Source organism: Camellia sinensis, chromosome 7, assembly GCF_055761805.1.
Source record: "Camellia sinensis isolate YWXY chromosome 7, ASM5576180v1, whole genome shotgun sequence".
Taxonomy (NCBI): Eukaryota; Viridiplantae; Streptophyta; class Magnoliopsida; order Ericales; family Theaceae; genus Camellia; species Camellia sinensis.
The window spans coordinates 168,549,339-168,571,197 of NC_138967.1; the positions used below are offsets into that span (position 1 = coordinate 168,549,339).

General features: G+C 31.6%; 1 protein-coding gene across 1 annotated transcript; it reads left to right on the forward strand.

The window, feature by feature from the left end:
* The first annotated feature begins 5,155 nt into the window (after window positions 1–5,155).
* LOC114318940 (Rubisco methyltransferase family protein) lies at window positions 5,156–11,448 on the forward strand. Its single transcript, XM_028265916.2, has 12 exons — window positions 5,156–5,604; window positions 6,684–6,847; window positions 6,967–7,050; window positions 7,247–7,304; window positions 8,167–8,220; window positions 8,534–8,605; window positions 8,702–8,782; window positions 9,260–9,432; window positions 9,641–9,743; window positions 9,819–9,950; window positions 10,114–10,236; window positions 10,991–11,448. The coding sequence occupies exons 1-12, from the start codon at window positions 5,248–5,250 to the stop codon at window positions 11,075–11,077; spliced, it is 1,488 nt and encodes a 495-aa protein (XP_028121717.1). The 5' UTR covers window positions 5,156–5,247; the 3' UTR covers window positions 11,078–11,448.
* Window positions 11,449–21,859: the final 10,411 nt, after the last annotated feature.

Here is a 21,859-nt window from a genome sequence, read left to right on the forward strand (position 1 = left end):
CAAAAACTCCACTTAATGCTGCAAAACCAACTGAAATATTTTCAAATTGTTAATCTCTTCCTTCCATATTTATAATGAATAGGTTTCATTTTATTATTCAACGAGAGTGTACTAATTTTTTTGATTTAAATTAATTATAAATTTATATTCTTATTTTATAATCATTAGATATATAATGAAAATTCTAACCTTTACTCTTTTCTTTTATCAAATTTAAATTTGATAAAAAAAAGTCCAACTTTGGTGCTCTAATCATAACATCAAATCAATATCAAATAGCACCACCGAATTAGATTAGATAGTCTTTCATTTGCTATTCATTTGAGTTTAGGTGGATTAAAAAAATAATAATTTCCATCCATTTGCTTATTTAGAAAACTAGTGATCACCTGTGCTATGCACGGAATTTTATAAAATCAATAATTATCATATAAAATTTACTATGTGACTATATTTTTTAATATTTTTATTTAGTGTGTGTCTATAAATCTTACTTCAAATCATTAAAAATATTTAATATTTCACATTATTGAATTTTTTTTAAAAAACTATCATACATTAAGTAAATTATCACATAAATAATAGCTAATTTATCTAAGAATTACTTCAGACAACCAAAAGTAGAATAACAAAGGCATAATATAATTTAACAAAATGATTAATATTAAATAAAGGTAACGCTAATTTTGTTTAATCAATAGTAGATATTACATTAATCATCCCACATAGTATAATGAATTAAAATAAAATTAATTTTAATTCCCATTATATTCAGTTAGTGGTTAAATTTTTTTCACATGTTATTTGTTTTTTTTGGTTATATTGATTCATTAAACATGAATAGGTTTGAAATGATTATAAAAATAAATAAATAAAATAAAATAAGATTTGGAAATGCATTAAAGTTGAATTGACAAACATAAAGAATATAAATATTTAAATTATTCAAAAAAAATTACCATTTTTAATATGAGATCTTTTCCATTTATTCAAACTCTAAATCTGAATAATAAAAAAAAAAATTAAAAAAAGAAGAAATTTTTGGTTTAGTTCTCAAAGGAAATGAATTTCTGAAAATAAATTTAATCATGAGTTATTTTAACAGGATAATCAACAATAAAAAATCAACTGATGAATACATTTAAAATATAAATTCATATCCAATAAATTTTGATGTGTTCATTTTCAATCTAACATCTACACTAAAAAAAAAATTAAACACACTAAATAAATAAGAGATTTAAAAATTGATAATAGTAGTGCTTTAAAAAAAAAAGAATAAAATCTCAATTAAATGACACATTATTAGCAAAAAAGAAAGAAATAAAGAAAAAAAAAAAGATTGTAACAAAAAAAAATTAAAAATAAAATAATAATATCCATTTACATAAACTCACTTTCTCACAAATGTAAAGACTCATGCAAGTACATATTTCAAATGTCAATCAAATATTTAAGACTTTTTGGCAATGAAAAGAGATCAGAAATGACTCAATGTTGATTTTTTTCCTTCCCCAATCTTCTGTTCATGGTTACTTTTGCAGGAACTTGTTTTTATATTGAAAAGATTATGCTTAGACAAAAGATATTTATAGAATGCTATCATATTTAAAATTTATATGAATAATTAGTTGAAGATTTTAAAAGATAAAATATTAAGTTCACCTTGAAGATAAACTTTAAAAAAATTAAACTGAAATATATGAGAATTCTATAACAAACTAACATATTTATCTCCCAATCTTAATCTTTTTATTTTAAACATTTTGTTATCTTTTATTTAAATTTTCATTTTGTAGTTCAAATCTAAATAGTTATATTTTTATTTTTGCATATTTTTCATCTCTATTTTTTTGTTATTCTTATATAAATAGCTATCTTTTTATTTAAAAAATTATCTAACTCATAATCTTTTTTATTTGAATATTAATCTTTTATTTGAATTTTTATCAATTAAAAATATGGAATTGTATTAAATTTAAACTTTAAATGGATAATTAATTGATTATTTTAAAAGGTAAAATAATAAGTTCAACTTGAAGATAAAATTTAAAAAAGATTAACCTGAAATATATGCAAATTTTACAACAAACTCATAGAAGGTAAATATAAATCGTTAAAAAATTTATCATCTTTTTGGGATTTATATCTCAATTTAAATATTTTTATTTAAATGTTTTTTATTTTTTATTTGAATTTTTATTTTTCTAGGATCTATATCTCAATCTAAATTTTTTTTTATCTTTTATTTGAATTTTTATTTTTCAGCTCAAATCTAAATAGTTATATTTTTTTTTGTATATATTTTTTTTCTCTATTTTTTTTTGTTCATATATAAATAATTATCTTTTTATTTTAAAAATTGTTTGACTCGTAATATTTTTTTCATTAAATATTTTTTATTTAGTTTGTGTTTTTTAACATTTTTATTTAGTTTGTGTACATAAACCTTACTTCACATCATTAAAAATATTTAATATTTCACATTATTGAAATTTTTTAAAAAACTATCATACATAAATAATAGCTAATTTCTCTAAGAATTATTTCAGACAACTAAAAGTAGAGTAACAAAGGCATATTATAATTAAACAAAATGACTAATATTAAATAAAAGTAACACTAATCTTTTTTAATCAGTAGTAGATATTACATTAATCATCCTTCATAGTATAATGAATTAAAATAAAATTAATTTTAATTCCCATTATATTCAATTAGTGGTTAAATTTTTTTTTCCCATGTTATTTGTTTTTTTAGTTATATTGATTCATTAAACATAAATAGGTTTTGGAATGATTATAAAAAAATTAAAAAAAAAAAGATTTGGAAATGTATTAAAGTTGAATTGACAAACATAAAGAATATAAATATTTAAATTATTGAAAAAAAATTACCATTTGTAATATGAGATCTCTTCCATTTATTCAAACTCTCAATCTGAATAATAATAAAAACTTAAAAAAGAAGAAATTTTTGGTTTAGTTCCCAAAGGAAATGAATTTCTGAAAATAAATTTAATCATGAGTTATTTTAACAGGATAATCAACAATAAAAAATCAACTATTAAATACATTTAAAATATAAACCCATATCCAATAAATTTTAATGTGTTCTTCATTTTCAATCTCACGTCTGCACTAAATAGTTATCTTTTTATTTTTAAAATTATCTGACTCGTAATCTCTTTTTTTTTTTTTGAATATTAATCTTTTATTTGAATTTTTATCAATTCAAAATATGGAATTGTATTAAATTTAAACTTTAAATGGATAATTAATTGATGATTTTAAAAGTCAAAATAATAAGTTCAACTTGAAAATAAAATTTAAAAAAAGATTAAGCTAAAATATATGAGAGTTTTAAAACAATCTCATAGAAGGTAAATATAGATGGTTAAAAAATTTATCATCTTTCTGGTATTTATATCTCAATCTAAATATTTTTTATTTAAATTTTTATTTATGTTTTATTTGAATTTTTATTTTTCTAGGATTTATATCTCAATCTAAATGTTTTTTTTAATCTTTTATTTGAATATTTTTTTTCAATTCAAATCTAAATAGTTATATATTCTTTTTGTATATATTTTTATCTCTATTTTTTTGTTGTTCATATATAAATAATTATCTTTTTATTTTAAAAATTATTTGACTCGTAATATTTTTTATTTAAATATTTTTAATTGTTCATATATAAATAGTTAACTTTTTATTCTTAAAATTAAATGACTCGTAATATTTAGTTAACTTTTTATTTTTAAAATTAAATGACTTGTAATATTTTTTATTTAGTTATTTTTAATCTTTTATTGGACTCTCTATATTATTTTGTAGTTGAAATTTAAATAGTTATCTTTTTATTTATTTTTTTATATTTTTATCTCTACCTCCTTGTTATTCATGATCTAAATAGTTATCATTTTATTTAAATATATATAATCCTTTTGGCTTTTAAGATTTAGATAATTGACAAATGATTAAAAATTAAGAAAAGTGGGAGGGGAGACTTGAGAGGTGACACGTAGAACAGATAATCCATAAGAGTTTAGTATTAAGAGTTTGAAAAATTCTCATACTCCACTACATTTGCTTTATCTATATTTTTTTGTTGTTCATATATAAATAATTATCTTTTTATTTTAAAAATTATTTGATTCGTAATATTTTTTATTTAAATATTTTTTAATTGTTCATATATAAATAGTTAACTTTTCATTTTTAAAATTAAATGACTCATAATATTTTAAAAATTAAATTACTTGTAATATTTTTTATTTAGTTATTTTTTAATCTTTTATTTGACTCTTTATATTATTTTTGTGGTTGAAATTTGAATAGTTATCTTTTTATTTATTTTTTTATATTTTTATCTCTACCTCTTTGTTGTTCATATCTAAATATTTGTTGTTCAAATCTAAATAGGTAATCATTTTATTTAAATATATATAATTCTTTTGGCTTTTGAGATTTAGATAACTGATAAATGATTAAAAATTAAGAAAAGTGGGAAGGGAGACTTGAGAGGTGACACATAGGAGAAAGAATCCGTAAGAGTTTAGCATTAAGAGTTTGAAAAATTCTCATACTCTATTACATTTGCTTGTATATATAGTATATAGTATGGATAGAAGTATAGATATAGATACAGATTGAACGTACATTTACGGATGGATGAAAATCAATTTCGGTTTATTTGTTGTGGGCTGTTTTTGGGACTATTTTATAGTAGTTATTACTGTTTGTGCTTTATATTATTCACTTTTTATAATAAAAATAGAAAATATATTTCAGTCATTAAATTTAATAAAAAAATAATATATTCAATATTTTATATATACTTATATTAAATTTAATAGTTAAAATATAATTTTTTTTGTTAATTTTATTCAATAAAAATAAAAATGATAATTTAAATGAAAAAAATAAAATTTAAATTTATAAAATTCAAAATTTATTTTGCTACAAAGTGAAACATGATTTTTTTATAACTCACCCTTTATGATTTGTACGCTTTTTTCTTATTTTTAGAACTCTATATTTATTTAACTCATACTATGAATAATTTATACTATATTTTACCAAAAAATTAAAAAATAAAATAAAATAAAATAAAAATGAAAATGAAAAAGCTCTCTTTTAACAACCGTTAAAACGACTTTGTAAACCTCTCATCTCGCTCTTCAGCTTCAGCAGATAAGGTTCGATTCTCGAGTGCTCTCTCTCTCTCTCTCTCTCACTCCCATCCATGGCCGAAGTTTCCAGAATCTTCCACTCCACACTCATCCCCACTTTCTCAACCCTACCTCACTTAACCCTCAACTCTCCTCGCTCTCAATTTCAGCCACGGCGGAGCACAATTCACTGCTCAATCTCCACCACCGGCGACGCCACAAGAATCGCGATTTCGTGGGGATGCGACGTGGATTCTCTGGAGAACGCGGCGGCGTTGCAGAAATGGCTGTCGGAGTCGGGTCTTCCGCCGCAGAAAATGGCGATAGAGAGAGTAGAAGTAGGAGAGAGAGGGCTTGTTGCCTTGAAGAATATTAGGAAGGGAGAGAAGTTGCTCTTCGTACCTCCCTCGCTATTCATCACCGCCGATTCGGTATGATTCGGATTTTTACTCTCCATTTTTGTTTGTGTTTGTATTACATGGAGTGTTAATTGTCATGCTATTGAGTTGATTTGAAATGGAGAACAGTGAATTGCTTTGTATTTGTAAAGTCTAGTTTCAAAAATTAACAATTATATTCAAGTTGGAGTTTAAAATTAACAATTTTGGAACACTTCATGCAGAAGATTAACAAAAATTTGGATGCAAAGACTTAATTGGAACTAGATTAAACTGTAGGGACCAAATTGTTCAAATTGAAACAATAATAAGGACTAAAGTGAAATTTAGGTCAAACTGTAAGGGTGGAAAGTGTAATTTACCTCTAAAAATCATGGAGTTTTCAATAGGGATAATTTGGGTTTGGGTATGAGAAACTGCATGACATAGCTTCAAAACATGTTGCGAGTTGTGTGCTTTGTATAATAGAATAGATTTTGAACCTAGATTTTAGGGCTTCCAACTTGGGACGTGTCTTGAATTGTGTTGTAATTTATTTTTGAGTAATACTCTACAAACTAACAAATTTTACAAACCGTTTTTAGTCAAGTGGGTCTTGCTTCAAATTCTAAAGTTTCATCCCTGCGTGTCACGTGTTAGTAAAAAAAAAAGTTTGTATAGTGTTTTCCTTTATTTTTTGTTATTCATTTTCCAAGTTTCCTATAATGCTTGCAATGCAGGTGGGTATTATTATGATGTAGTCCAACCAATGTGATTTTTCAATTCTTGAATAAATGCAATTGCAAGTTACCCACACAGAGTCCGTTTTTATTAGGTTGAGGCGTAAAAGAGAACTTTTGCAGACTCCATTCATCCGTCAAGGCATAGTTTCCAAAAATATAGATGAAGGGCACCTTCTTAAATTATAGGGTACGTTTGAATTGAAAATTTTAACCAAAAAATTAAAATAAAAAAAATAAACGAAGAATGCATTTCTGAAATCTGAAATTAATTGCCATTTTTCTGTCCTATGTTCTGTCCTGTGAGCAATGTTGCTTGAATTAACTATCATAATTTTTAACTGACAATGTGGGGTACTCATCCTGTCATGTGTTGGACTCTTTGAATGTCAGGAGTGGAGCTGCCCGGAGGCTGGTGATGTGCTAAAACAGAGTAGTGTACCAGATTGGCCATTGCTTGCGACCTATCTTATTAGTGAAGCAAGTCTCATGAAATCTTCAAGATGGAGCAATTATATCTCAGCCTTGCCTCAACAGCCCTATTCACTATTGTATTGGTGAGCTTTCGTCGCATGTTATAATTGACATGCCGGTATTCCAAAAGAGTTTTCTTCTCCAACAAAGTAAAACATCTACTCTCAGTTTTTTCCCCTACAGCCTCTCTATGTCATTTCAGGACACGCGCAGAACTAGATAGATATCTGGAAGCATCACAAATAAGAGAGCGGGCTGTTGAGAGGGTCAATAATGTCACTGGAACGTATGGCCTCATATTGTCTCTCTTTTTGTTGTTGTTGTTGTTGTTGATGGTCTACTGTTTGTTCAATTCATTTAAAAGCTAGGATTTTGTTTCTATTTCTGTACTTGTTTAGATGCTCAGTGGAAAGCTTAATTTTAGTGGGTATATGATCATGTATGTTCTGATTGTTGAACTATCCTTTCAATCTCTTGTGCAGATACAATGATTTAAGACTTAGGATATTTACCAAGTATCCTGATTTATTTCCTGAAGAGGTACCTATTTCATGCTGTGCAATTGTTCTATTGTTAAAGGAATATAGGACAATGTAATCTGAATCATGTAACAAGAATGACATTGATGATATTCTGGTCTGTCATCATTCCTCTGCATGTGCTTTAAATCTTTCCAACCATATATGGAGCTGTTGTTCCAGGGCAAGGCCTCATGCTCCTTAATTACATCAAACACTTAAGGTAGGTGAATCTGTGACAAAGATACAACATGCAGTTCTTCCACCCACTCTTGAAGTGAAAATAGGGTGGACTAATATGGTTGTGTCCCCAGGGTTCTACATTGTGGTCAATGATAGGAAATACTATATATCAGAACATGATAGACAGGGAATCTTTCCTAATATTTACGTGCCATGAATTAAATATGCTATCGGAGGAAGAGTAGCACTCATCTAACAGTTCATTGGCTACTATGTAGCACTGGTATGAAAGAAAAGTCAGTCACGTAGTAGGTTCACAGTATGAGTGTAACACTGAAAAATTCAACTAATGGTAGCTGTTGGTTCAATGGATTTCTTTCCTTGATAATTTCAGTGTATCTTGCTGACTGTCAATAAAAATCAATGGCTGTTCTCATGTTGACCTGCAAAATGGTAATTATGCAGATACATGTTCTTGTATTTAATCTGGATTCATTGATTTTGCTCATGTTTCTACACCTATTCCTGTTAATTTGAATAGTTAGGATTGGAAAATTTTCGTCTTCACTGAGTACTTGACATGGATGATATGAGTATTCTATTCTGCAAGCTATAGTTGGGTTTACATCATTGCTGAATCTATGTTTGCTGCTAGATTATTGGCTTTGCATTTCTTTAACCTGGGTGATATATTATTACAGGTATTCAATATGGAGACATTTAAATGGTCATTTGGCATTCTTTTCTCACGCTTGGTGAGTTTTTTTAGCAATGTGCTTGATAAATTTGTTGTCTCATTGTCTTTGAACTAAAGTTAGACTATTATGAGGTTTTGAATGTGATAGGAATATGACTGAAATAATGCGTAGACCTGTAACATACTAAGATCGGAATAAACAAATTTGTCTCCGAAAAGGAAGTTGTTGCTAAACTAATATTATTTAAAGGGCCATCTATTGGTTTCTTGAATAAAAACGATGCCCAATTAGTACACATTAATGTGTGCCTTAGAATTAAATCTTGATTCATTAGTGTATAAAATAGGCTTTCTTCATCCATTTGCTGCAGGTTCGATTGCCCTCGATGGAAGGAAGGGTGGCCTTGGTTCCCTGGGCAGATATGCTAAATCATAGTTGTGAGGTATGTATAAGGCGATAGCGATTAAAATGATTATCATTTAGATAAAGTTATGTTGTTTAAACTCTAATGAGGGACAGTTATATTTGATTGGTCAAGGTGGAAACTTTTTTGGATTATGATAAATCGTCACAGGGAGTTGTCTTTACAACTGATCGGCCATATCAGCCAGGTGAGCAGGTAAACAAAACTTGAGCACTTTACCACTGACAAAGTGATTGCTTATATTTTACAAGAGTGGAACAATGGACACTAGTATGATTGTGTTAATAGTTTCTTCTCAAATTGGAATTCTCACTTTTCCCTTTTTCTTTTCTTAAAAATGTTTGGTCCACAGTATTTGTAATTTTTTCGAAAAATATGAAATGCTAGCTTTTTAGACTTTCTAAAACCTTCTGGAAACTTCTCTGATAAAGTTCAAATTCTCTATTGAAGTCTGTCAACTGGAACTCAATCAGGCTGAATTTATGTTCTTTGTCCTTTCATTGTATAGCGTTTATAAACAGGCCAGAAAGAGGACAATAAAAAGGGAATAAAGTTATAAGTTTTAATTGTGACTATTTTGCAGCAGAAAGATCAGTCACATTTTAGTGAAAGCATGGCAGAAGCTCTTGTGTGAATTTGTAACTCTTTTATTTGTTGCATGATGTTATGCAGGTTTTCATATCATATGGCAAAAAATCTAATGGGGAGCTATTGCTATCATACGGATTTGTTCCCAGGGAGGGCACCAACCCTAGAGATTCAGTGGAGTTGTTGTTGTCTCTAAATAAATCTGACAAATGTTATAAAGAGAAAATGGAAGCACTGAGGAAGCACGGATTGTCAGCGTGAGTAACTGTTATACACATAGAGCCATCTGAATCACTGGTCAAGGACTCGAGAAATTATTGCAGTTGTCCAATTTTGTTTTAATTTCATTTAATTAATCTTGTCATCCAGTCTTCCAATATCACCAAAACTAGACATGGATACATTAAACTCTTCTTTCTCTCTCCCCTAAATCTGGATTGCGATTTTATTAGCTAATATTGACAGGTCACAGTGTTTTCCTCTACAAATCACTGGTTGGCCATTGGAGCTGATGGCATATGCTTACTTAGCAGTCAGCCCTCCAAGTATGAGCAGACAGTTTGACGAGGTTTGACAGTTAGTTTTTAAATTATAAATAGGCTATTTATTTTCTCATCAGGAGTCTCACTTAACTTTATTCCAGATGGCTGCTGCGGCATCAAACAAGACAACATCCAAGAAAGATATCAAATATCATGAAATAGAGGAAGAAGCACTACAATTTATTTTAGATACTTGTGAATCAAGCTTATCGAAGTACACCAGATTTCTTCAGGTAATGGAAGTTTTTCAATTAGGTGTTTGTTCAACTCTGTCTCTTCTGTAAACCAATTACAATGAAAACGTTGTTGTCAACAAACTATGATACGGTACTTTCTAAATATGTGTGCTTAATGAGATGAATATTTGAGTTTTTAATTTTTCTTTATGTTCACCAGGAAAGTGGATCAATGGATTTGGATATGACATCTCCCAAGCAGCTGAACCGGAAGTTGTTTCTGAAACAGTTAGCAGTAGACTTGTGTACAAGTGAAAGGAGGATATTATTTCGCTCCCAATATGTAAGGATCCATCTATTTGGATTTTGCGTATTAATAATTCTTCCTTGGTTTCTTGAGCTCGTTTAATCTAATGTATCATGATCCCACTAACTCAAGACCCTTCATTTCATTCCCCGCTTGTGGATTCTAGAAGTACACCTCACAATCTATGGATATAAATCAAGTTAGGCATTGTTGTTGTTGTTAATGCTTCTCTAATTTTGTCTGGTTATCATGCTTCATGATACGGAGATCACTCTCTGAATTTCGTTCAAGAAATGGCATTCATCAGTAATTTTCCGGTAGTACTCTGCTGAACTTGTCCACACTGTAGTTTAACATGCTGTGCTGGTAATCAGGCAATCTAGATGAGCTCAAGTCATGGATCTAGGACACTCATGGTATGTTTGAATCATAGATTTGTGGTTGTAAAAGAAATGTGAAGGGAAAAGTGAAAAAATTTAGCTTGCCTTCCCTTTTTGTTTCTTTCTAGAAATCCCTCTACAAATTCAAAATTCAAACACAGCCTCATTGTCAATTTGATAAGTCTCATCAATAGATTCATTGTGATTGATGAACATTTGCACTGCATGACATAGCTAGCTCCAGTGACGCACTGCAAAACAGTTGTACCTCTCTGCAATGTAATCATATGCTTGATTGCAAATGCTTGCCCATTGGAACACTATGATTTTGAAGCACTTGAATATAACTTTTCCCTCTCACTTTTTAAACTGGTTAATCTGCTCTGCTGTGCTTTTGTGGATGGAAACAGATTTTGAGGAGGAGGTTAAGGGATATAAGGAGTGGCGAACTGAGAGCTCTTAGACTCTTTGACGGGTTGAAGAAGCTTTTTAAATGACTGATTCAAAGAATGACTTGACTCTCAAATGAATATCGAACATGCTCTTTCCAAGCCATTTTCATCAGCAAAAAAGAAAAATCAGGGTGAAGTCTCTTATATCCAATTTGGGATTGAAGCTGCAAGTCCTGGTAATGAATTTTCTGACCAGTTGACACCCAATCAGTTTGGCTTGAGGCTTTGTTTGAGTCGAGTCAAGTTGTTTTTTGATTGGTTGGAAGGGTAATATGAGATGTTAAATTCCTGCTTCTCTTTGAATGGCATGGTAAGGTGTAAAAATGTTTTCAAGATTCATAGGATTGTATTTCTGTACTTAATTAACTTTGATAAGCAACATTCTGAGTAGAACTATGGAATTTTGTTCCCAAGTATGTTTCCCCTGTTGTCAACTATTTTCTTGCATTTGTTTTAGATCTTTGAAGTCGTAAACAAAAACTGGATCGACCTCTATAATGAGTCCACAAGATTGGAGTAGACAAGTCCAATCTTGTAAGGATCGGAGACAATCCAGATTTCTTTTTTGAGAATGTTATTACAATACAAGTAAATAATATAATCTAAGAGGGCGAGATGAGACTCAAAACCTATACCTCGCCTCTGGTTCCGCCTCGATTACCTCTTTGTCTCGACTCTTAGGCCAAGTTTGGCTACTGTCAAAAAAGTGCACTTATTTCATCTTTTTATCTTTTTTGGGTCACATCAATCAACATCTCCTCTCTACTTTTTCTACACATAATACAAAAAAAGTCAAAAAGTGCACTTATTTAGTCTTCCCAAACTAGGCCTTAGTTTAAATGACCTTTGTTATTCAAATTTGCTTGAAACACCTTATACTAAAGCAGTAGCGATATAAGATTTTGTAGGAGTTTTAAACTAAATATTAAAATGAGACTTTGTCTAAGTAAAGGTTTGAAAATTTAGGGTTTTGACAATAGGGGTTTTAAGCAACAAACTAAATAAATTAATGATTGAGCCACTTTTAGACCGAATTAGAAATTACTGCATAAGTTACGTAAGACTAGTAATTTTACATAAAAGAGAGGACATGTGTAATTTCGTTATTTAATGAGAATTGACATGGATGTGAAAATGTTGTCCATAAAAAAATTGAAATTCTATTTAATTTTATAAATTGACATTCTGAGAAATTAATGATTTTATTAATTTTTGAAAAATTTACCTATAAATCTCATTTCGAGAAATGATAATCCATTTAATTCCAATGATTTTCTTATAGACCCATTACTTCCATTGATTTTGGAAAGACAGATTTAATATATTATTTAGAAATTAAATTTATAGTTATACCCTTATTACTTTTTTTTTTTTTTTTTGGTGTGATAGAAAGGTAATGTACACAATCTATGAGAATCAAATTTGGGATAAATTTTTATATGAAAATCTTTTTTATTTGAAAAATATTTCAAAAGGAGTACAAAAATGACTTGAAATATGGGATTCTTCAAACATTTTAAAAGGATGTGAGATTTTTTAAATATTTCAAAAGGAGTATAAAAATCTCCCAGTAAACTTTGGGCAAATATATAATTTCAAACTATAATACTCCCATATAACACTCAAACATAACACTCCAACGTAACACTAAAAAAAAATAAAATTCTTAATGTACTTTTTTTAAATGTACATTCCAAAAAAAATTTCTTAGTATAACATTTCAATGTAACACAAAAAAATTTTTTGGTGTACTTTTTTCAAACGTAACACTCTAAAAAAAGGATATGAGATTCTTCAAACCATTTTAAAAGAATATGAGATTCTTCAAACCATTCCAAAAGGAGTACAAAAATTCCTTAATAAGTTCTGAGCAAATGTATAATTTTAAATTGTAAGTGTTACGTTTAGAAAAATTACATTAACAAATTTTTTAGTATTTTTGTGTGTTATATTGGAGTGTTACGTTTGGGATTACAATGATTAAAGTGTTACGTTTGGAAAAAGTACACTAAGGAGTTTTTTTTTTGTGTTACATTGATTGGAGTGTTACGTTTGGAAAAAAATACACTAAGAAATTTTTTTTGTGTGTTACATTGGAGTGTTAAGTTTGGAAAAAGTATACTAATGAGTTTTTTCGGAGTATTATGTTGTTACGTTTGGAAAAAAATACACTAAGAAATTTTTTTTGTGTGTTACATTGGAGTGTTAAGTTTGGAAAAAGTATACTAATGAGTTTTTTCGGAGTATTATGTTGTTACGTTTGGAAAAAATACACCAAAGAGTTTTTTTAGTGTTTTACATTAGCTGTCACATTATTAGAGTGTTATATTTTTTTTTTTTCGTAATGTGGGATTTGTTCTAGGAGGAAAAATTGCCTAAATGTGCAATTTTACATTTAGAGAAACCCATTTTTATCCTTAAAAAATTAAACCCAAACATGTAAGTAACTACCTTTTTGTGCAATTTTTACTTTAATGGGACCGTTGGATTCAAAAAAAAAAAAAAGAAGGAAAGAAAGAAGGATTAAACAGTTCAGAAAATCACATTTTGAGATTTATTAGTATTTCACCCAAAAAATTAATGTGATATTTAATTTTTTAAGATAATAGTGAATCAACCTAATAACTTTTTGAGTTAAAATTGATTTTTTTTTAGAAATTGCCAAACGACCCTTAAGATAGGAAAAAAACGTGATAAAATGATTTGTTTACTCTCAATTAGGGGTGGGCATCGGTTTGCCCAATCCGGCCGACCCATCTATATATTTTTTTAGGATTTTAGAAGGTTATTTTAGTCCATAAAATTGGGTTGCGTCAGCATTCTTAGTTCGATATATTAATGAGCTGGGCTTGAAATTTATAATTTCAATCCAAATCGACCCAGTTTGAGTCTGCAAAAAACCAAACCACCCGTGGACCTGCATGACCCGTGCATGTCACGGATGATTTCGCAGAACCATTCGGTCGATAGATTTCATGAAAAAATGTTAATTTACGATCGGATGTTGGATTTAATTAAAAAATATCAATCAAACCCGATCCGTTCATTATATATAATAAATAAATATTATTTTAGTTGTTAAGCTTTTTTAAGTTACCTTGATAAGCTAAATGAGTTAAAGATCCAAGATAATTTGTCATTTCCAAGTCAGAGTTATATGATAACTCACCTAATCCCCTTATCAATAAATTCTTCACATTTTTCAAGTCTGAGATGAGATATATATCATTTCAAATAAGAATAATGATATATGTACTAATTGATATACTAACTAATGTATCAATTGATGATATAACATAATTTAAGAAGTTTTTTGAATTTGTAATGTGATTAATGAATGTGGTCAATAATAATGTTATAACTAGTGCTAGTACACTAGTTAGTATACTAATTGATGCATGTAACACCACCGCTCAAATAAATCTGAGAGATATATAATATTCCATATATATTTTCCAAGGCCATATCTATTTTCCCCAAAAAAATATATTCCTTTTTTTGTTCTCTCTCACAGAGATTTGACAACTTCATTTATTACTCTTGTGACTCTCTCTTTCGTCAATCCTTTCGACTTCTCAAACCTTTCATCTCCATATCTCTCTCTTCCCTTCTCTCTCTCTCTCTCTATATATATATATATATCCTTTTGACTCTTTCCTTCACCCTCTCTCTCTCTCTCTCTCTCTCTTTGATAGACAAACTCATCATCTCTCACCCTCTCCCTCATTTCTGTTTCTTTTTATTTTTCTTTCCATTTCTATTTCGATGGTGATGGGCAGTGGCAAGGACAGATGAGATCAGTTAACAATGGTGTTGGTGGCAATGAGCGATGGCATTGTGATGAGTGAAGGCGGTTGCCACGGTGATAAGTGAAAGCAGTCTCCCCTATTTTCTTTGCTTTACTCTCTCTATCACAGATATAGCGATCCCGGTTTCCCTTCCTTTGATTGTTGTATTCCGGACTTAGGTTCCGTGGAGTTGGTGGTTGTATATCTTGTTATCCTTTAATTCCGTGTATTTGAGTTTTAGGATGTATTGGGCGTGTTTCAAATAGGTTGGTTGAGCTTTAGTCCCATTCTTTGTTGCCCAAAATTTTGGTGATACGCTCGAGCGGGTCCCTTTGCGCTCGAGCGGAGTTTGATTTTTGGTTGTCCGCTCGAGCGGGTCTTCTTGCGCTCGAGCGGGGTTTACACACACTCAGCATTTCGTGCCTTTGCAAACTTCTGCAGGTGTGTTTTTCACGCTTAAGCGGATTTTCTTACGCTCGAGCGGGTCGTGCTCGAACGGGTATCTTGGCGCTCGAGCGGGTAGTTCATTGTCTGTAAAAGTACTGGAAGGGGGAAATCTCCGCTCGAGCGGCTTTCCTTTTGTGCTCGAGCGGGTGTGTTTTGCAGTTGTGTCTTGGCGCTCAAGTGGGTATCCTTCACGCTCGAGCGGGTCCAGTTTTTGTACTTGACGCTCGAGCGTCCTATTCTCCGCTCGAGTGGGTCATACGTATATCAGATATCAGCTGGGTCTTTTTAGATCACTTTTTCACTTTCACACTCTCTCTCTTACTTTCTAAAAACCTCTTTTGAGAGCTCCTCTCTCTAGAATCTACCTTCTCTCTAGGGTTCGATCTAGTTAGAGTGATTTCCTACCCTTGAGCCTTTACAAAAAGTGTAGAGTTTGTTGAGAGCCATCTATCTATCCGAAAATTTCTTGGTTTGGAGCATTTTGAGATTTCTCCATCATCCCCATTGGTTTCATCTCTTGAGGTAGGGATTCCTACTCATCTTTATGAACTTTGACATGAATATTGAGCTTTTGTATAAATGGTTTTGGATTTTGGAAGTTAGGGTTTTAAATGTGTAATTTTTAGAAAAAGGGGTTTTGTTTCTTTTGAACCATAAATGTGTATTTGGGTTTTAAAATAAGTATATTGAGGTTGTTGATAATATTTGGACCATTGGAGTCAATATTGAGAAAAAGGGAGAAAAATGCCATGTTTGGGCATATTTGGGTCATTAGTGTAATTAATGACATTTATCATGGAATCATGAAATTGAGTTGAAAATAATGAAATTGATTCAATATAAGATGGAATAGTGAAGTTGGATTTATTAATCGCTCACTTTTGAAAATGTTGATAAATTATCTGTTGATGCATTTATTATCTGTTTAGAAATAATTGCTTTGGGCTATCGGTGGAGGATAGTCTTGATTGCTGTAGACAATGCATGATGATTAGGTAAATTAAAACTAATCAATTGAATAATGTCATCGAATATGACGGTTGGAATAATACATCAAACTTATGTATTGATTGCTTATGTATATGATACGTGTTTATGTACCTTGTATTGAGTGGGAGGAGATAGGGGATGTACTCTAAGGTTTAGGGAAAGATGGGGGATGGACTCCTAAACCAGATATTGTTTGGGAGGAGATAGGGGATGTACTCCATTGATACAGCAATTATGTGTATCCATTGAAGTGTTGATACAACAATTATGTGTATCTATTGAAGTACTGATACAACAAATTTGTGTATCATATATGAAGTACAGAAGTGTTTCATTTGAGATTGATACAGCAATTATGTGTATCTAATGTAAAGTATGAAGTGTTTAATTTGAGTGGTTATCTCACTTGTTAGAATGTAAATATTATTGATATGAGATATAATCTCATTTAAAGTATATGGCCAAGTTCTGAGCCAGGGTTATGAATTGGGAAATTGGTTAAGAAATGGAAAATGAAATGAAACATGGACACATTTGTCATGTAATTGAAATGGTTTATGAATTGATTTATGTGAGTTAAACATTTATCAAATGCTTGTGTTTTAGTTATTGCTCATATTATGTTTAGCATATCTCTGCTGGGCGTTGGCTCACCCTATATGGGACATCATTTTCAGGTACAGGTAGCATGCCACCTCCAAGGACGTAGCTTGGGAGGCTTGAGGCTGTTTGACCTTATTTTTGTCGTTCTTTTGTTGTATTACATGTATATCAAGCCGAGGGCTTATTTGTGTAGAGTTAGTACTCTCCTTTTTGTAACCAAGTGTTGACTTGGAAAGTTGTAAGCCTATAGGGCATTTACTTTTGTTGTCAACATGTAATACGTTTTGTAATAAATACTCTAATGAAATGTAATTATGCTTCATTCTCTTATGTTTAACTATGTCAAGAACGTATGATAAATGGGTTTATTTTGAGGGCGTTACAACTTGGTATCAGAGTGTATCGGGTTTGAATACTTTGGGTACGTGGGAAGTGATTAGTATCACAATGGGTTTGTCTCGCTTGTTAGAGACTTATGTGTAATGTTATGTGCTTAGGTGATAACATGTTTATGTGACTATATGGGTATGAGATTTAGTTTCTAGGATGTTGATTGGATCCTTGGGTTTCTGTGAGTCTTGTTGGAAAAGCACTTGATCAATGCTGTTTCTAACCGGAACTCTAGTAACGCCTCGGGACTATCATTATCCGGAAATGAAATTCGTAAGTGCTTATGTGATTATGTTAAGCAGCTCATTGGACATCTTTTATTTACTGTTTTGGCTTCCGCCAGCCCTTTACTCTGTATTACGGTCATTACTATTAAACAGGCCTTTGGTAATCATGGATTACTGGCCGGTTACGAAAAAATGGTCGATTAATGAATACTCCAGCAGATCAAGTTGAAGGAGACCAAATTGACCCAAAACCAAAAAAAATCTGTGTATCTCACGATTGGTGGTGGCGAGGATGCAATGGTTGTAGTGTGGCTGTCGATGTGCACTCCGGTGGGCTTGGGCTATGGACAACTTGAGTTGCTGTTCTTCTTCGCTGATGGTAGTCTTCAATTTTTGCCTCCTTTTTCCCATCTAAACGTGCCCTAGGTGAGGTAAAGTGTGTGGTTTGTTTTGGTGCTGTTGTGCCACAAACGGATTGGCAATGGGGGTAGTTTGGTAATTTACACACAAGCTGAACCCTTTCCCATCCACGTGACTCTTTTTTTTGTCTCTTGTGACTAATTTAGCCTATTTTGGACGGCTGTGGCTAAATTAGCCCAAGTGTGGATTGCCAAACAAGGGCTTATAATATTTTCCTAGTGTTGAAAAGTTAGGTTAACTTGGCGCCATATCATCAGTCATGTGTTCATGCAAAATTTTCAGTAAACTGTAGTATTATTGTTATTATTTTTTTCCTTTTAGCAAAACGTTGATGCATTTTGTTCACATCGCATAGATAGAATTATTTATTTATTTATTTATTTTTCTTTTTTTAACTTTAGGATTCATTTAGTTTTATTTTTTTGACTTACATGAACGTTAGGTTATTTTGAGAAGATGGCTAAAAGTTGATTTTTTAATTTTTTTTAAAAAAATATAAAAAATAATAACTCAAAATACCTTAAAAGTAAGGTGATTTTTAACCATCATTTTTAAGTTTTGGTCAGTGACTATATGGGTATGGGACTATATGGGTATGAGATTTAGTTTCTAGGATGTTGATTGAATCCTTGGGTTTCTATGAGTCTTGTTGGAAAAGCACTTGATCAATGCTGTTTCTAACCGAAACTCTAGTAACGCCTCAGGACTATCATTATCCGGAAATGAAATTCGTAAGTGCTTATGTGATTATGTTAAGCAGCTCATTGGACATCTTTTATTTACTGTTTTGGCTTCCGCCAGCCCCTTACTCTGTATTACGGTCATTACTGTTAAGCAGGCCTTTGATAATCACGGATTACTGGCCGGTTACGAAAAAATGGTCGATTAATGAATACTCCAGCAGATCAGGTTGAAGGAAAAAATGGAAAAAATGGTCAGTTACGAAAAAATGGTCGAAAAAATGGAAAAACATAGGAATGCAAATTCCTATGGGACTTATTTCTAAGAGGTTGATGGTTAGGTGATATGTTACCCCACTATTTTTGGGTAGAATGTGTGGTAGATAATAGACTATAAAAATGTGTAGTATGAAAATCTGAAGGTAGTTCCTGCAAAGCTTGATGATCTCAAAGTTGATGTGCAGGACCTTTTAGAAGAGTTTAATCTAGGAGATGAGGCCTGTAAGAGGCCTATTTATGTAAATGCTTTATTATCTAATGAATGTAAGATCAAGCTAGTTAGCTTGATCTCAGATTATTCAGATTGTTTTACTTGGAGTTATGATGAGATGCCTGGACTAGATAGGTCTTTGGTTGAACATAAACTTCCAATAAAGTCAAACTATGTGCCACATAAACAACCTCCTAAGAGAATGACAAATGGAGTCACTCTTATAGTGAAAGATGAAATTGAGAGACTTTTAAAAGCTGGTTTCATTAGAACAACTAGGTATATGGAATGGCTATCAAATATAGTTCCAGTTCTTAAGAAGAATGGCACAATTAGAGTGTGTATGATTTTAGGAACTTGAATATGGCCACACCTAAAGATGAGTATCCCATGCCAGTTGCAGACTTGTTAATAGATTCAGCTGCAAAGCATAAAATCTTGTCATTCATGGATAGCCATGTTAGGTATAATAAGATCTTTCTTAGCCCAAATGATGTTCATAAGACTGCATTTAGGTGCCCGGGGCTTTAGGAACCTTTGAGAGGGTAGTGATGTCTTTTGGGCTTAAAAATACAGGGGCCACCTATCAGAAGGCTATGAATTTTATTTTTCATGATTTGATTGGGAAGTTTTTGGAGGTGTATATTGATGATATGGCAATCAAATCAGATGAATTTGATGAGAATTTGGACCATCTTCGACAGGTGTTCCGAAGGATGAGGAAATACCAGTTAAAGATGAATCCCTTGAAGTGTGCTTTTGGGGTGTATACTGGTAATTTCTTGGGTTTTTTGGTCCACCAAAAGGGGATAGAGGTGGACACAAATAAGGCTAAAGCTATTAAAGTAGCCTAAACCCCATCTAAGAAGGAGTTACAGAGTTTCCTTAGGCAATTTTTTTTTTAAAGGAGATTTATTGCCAATTTAGTAGGGATAACTTTGGTTTTTCTCCTTTGTTAAAGTTAAAGTCTGATAAAGACTTTAGATGAGAAAGTGAGCATCAAAGGGCATTTGATGTACTCAAGGGTTACTTATCTAAACCACCAGTCTTGATGCCACCCATTAAAGGGAAACCTTTAAAGCTGTATATTTCAGCAAGAGAACAATCAATTGGGTGTTTATTGGCTCAGGATAATGAGGAAGGTTGTGAGCAAGCTGTTTATTACCTAAGTAGGAAATTGAATGAGGCAGAGACTAGGTACAGCTCTATTGAAAAGTTGTGTTTGGCCTTATATTTTGCAACCATCAAACTGAGACATTACATGCTACCTATAGAGGTTAATGTGATTGTTCAGACTGATGTGATAAAATACATGTTGTCTAGGCCAGTTTTGAGTGGGAGACAAGGAAAATGGTTATTGGTCTTAATTGAATATTGCTTTAGGTATGTACCTCAAAAAGCTGTGAGAGGCTAGGCACTAGCAGATTTTTTAGCTGAGCATCTATGTAGCCCTGTCGAGGTAGATGAGTATGAGGTGTTCTTAGTTGAAAAAGAGCCATGGAAGTTGATGTTTGATGGTTTAAAGACTAAAGAGGGTGTTGGTGCTGGGGTGATGTTAGTTTTACCCTAAGGACAGGTATTTCAATCCTCACACCAGTTGAATGAAACTCAGGTACTGTCAAATAATTAGGCAGAGTATGAAGCCTTGTTTATTGGCTTGGAGTTGGCAAGGAGCCTAAGAATTCCACATTTAAAAGTGTTTGGGGATTCTCAGTTGGTGATAAGGTAGGTGATAGGTCAACATAAGTGCAATAGTGCAGTGCTTGGAGAGTATTTAGAACAATTGTTGCAGCTGGTCAAAGGCTTTGAGATAGTAGAGTTTGAACACATGTTTAGACTTGAGAATAAGGAGGCCAATAAGATAGCCCAGGCGGCCTCTGGTTTGAGGATTCCAAAGGGTTTCTAAGAAAGGATAGATAGGATTCAGAAGAGGACAATGCCTTGTGTTAGGTGTCGCTTGTGGCAAAGCTTATCAGTATTGACTTTGGAGGTGTTAGAGGATGATTGGAGGTCACTTCTGATCAAGTATTTGAGTGACCTAGAAACAAAAGTGGATAGAAGGATAAAGTATCAAGCTATAAATTATGTAATTATAGGGGATGACTTGTTCAGAAGAACCCACGATGGGTTGACTTTGCTATGCATTGGAGGATTAGAACAGATGCAGCTTATGGCAGAAGTCCATGAGGACATTTGTGGTGCTCATCAGGCAAGAGAAAAGATGAGATGACTGATCAAAAGGCATGGGTATTTTTGGCCCTATATAAGGAAAGATTGCATTGATTATGCAAAGGGGTGCCAGCAGTGCCAAAGGCATTGGTAATGTGCAAAAAGTGCCAGCTAGAGATTTGCATTCAATTGTCAAACATTGGCCATTTAGGGGTTGGGCAATGGATTTAAGTGGCCAGATATTTCCACCATCTTTAAAACAACATGCATTCATATTAGTGACCACATATTATTTTACTAAGTGGGTAGAAGCAGTCCCATTAAAAGTGGTGAATCAATCTCATGTGATTGATTTTATCAAGAAGCACCTAGTGCATAGGTTTGGCTTGCCATAAACAATTACTGTCGATCAAAGGACAGTGTTTAATGGTGATGAAGTGATGGAGTTTGCCAAAGAGTATTCCATTCAAATGTTAAACTCATCTCTATATTTATGCCTAAGAAAATGAGCAAGTAGAGTCATCAAACAAAACAATCAAAGTGGCCATCTTTTATTTACTATTTTGGCTTCTGCCAGCCCCTTACTCTGTATTATGGTCATTACTGTTAAGCAGGCCTTTGGT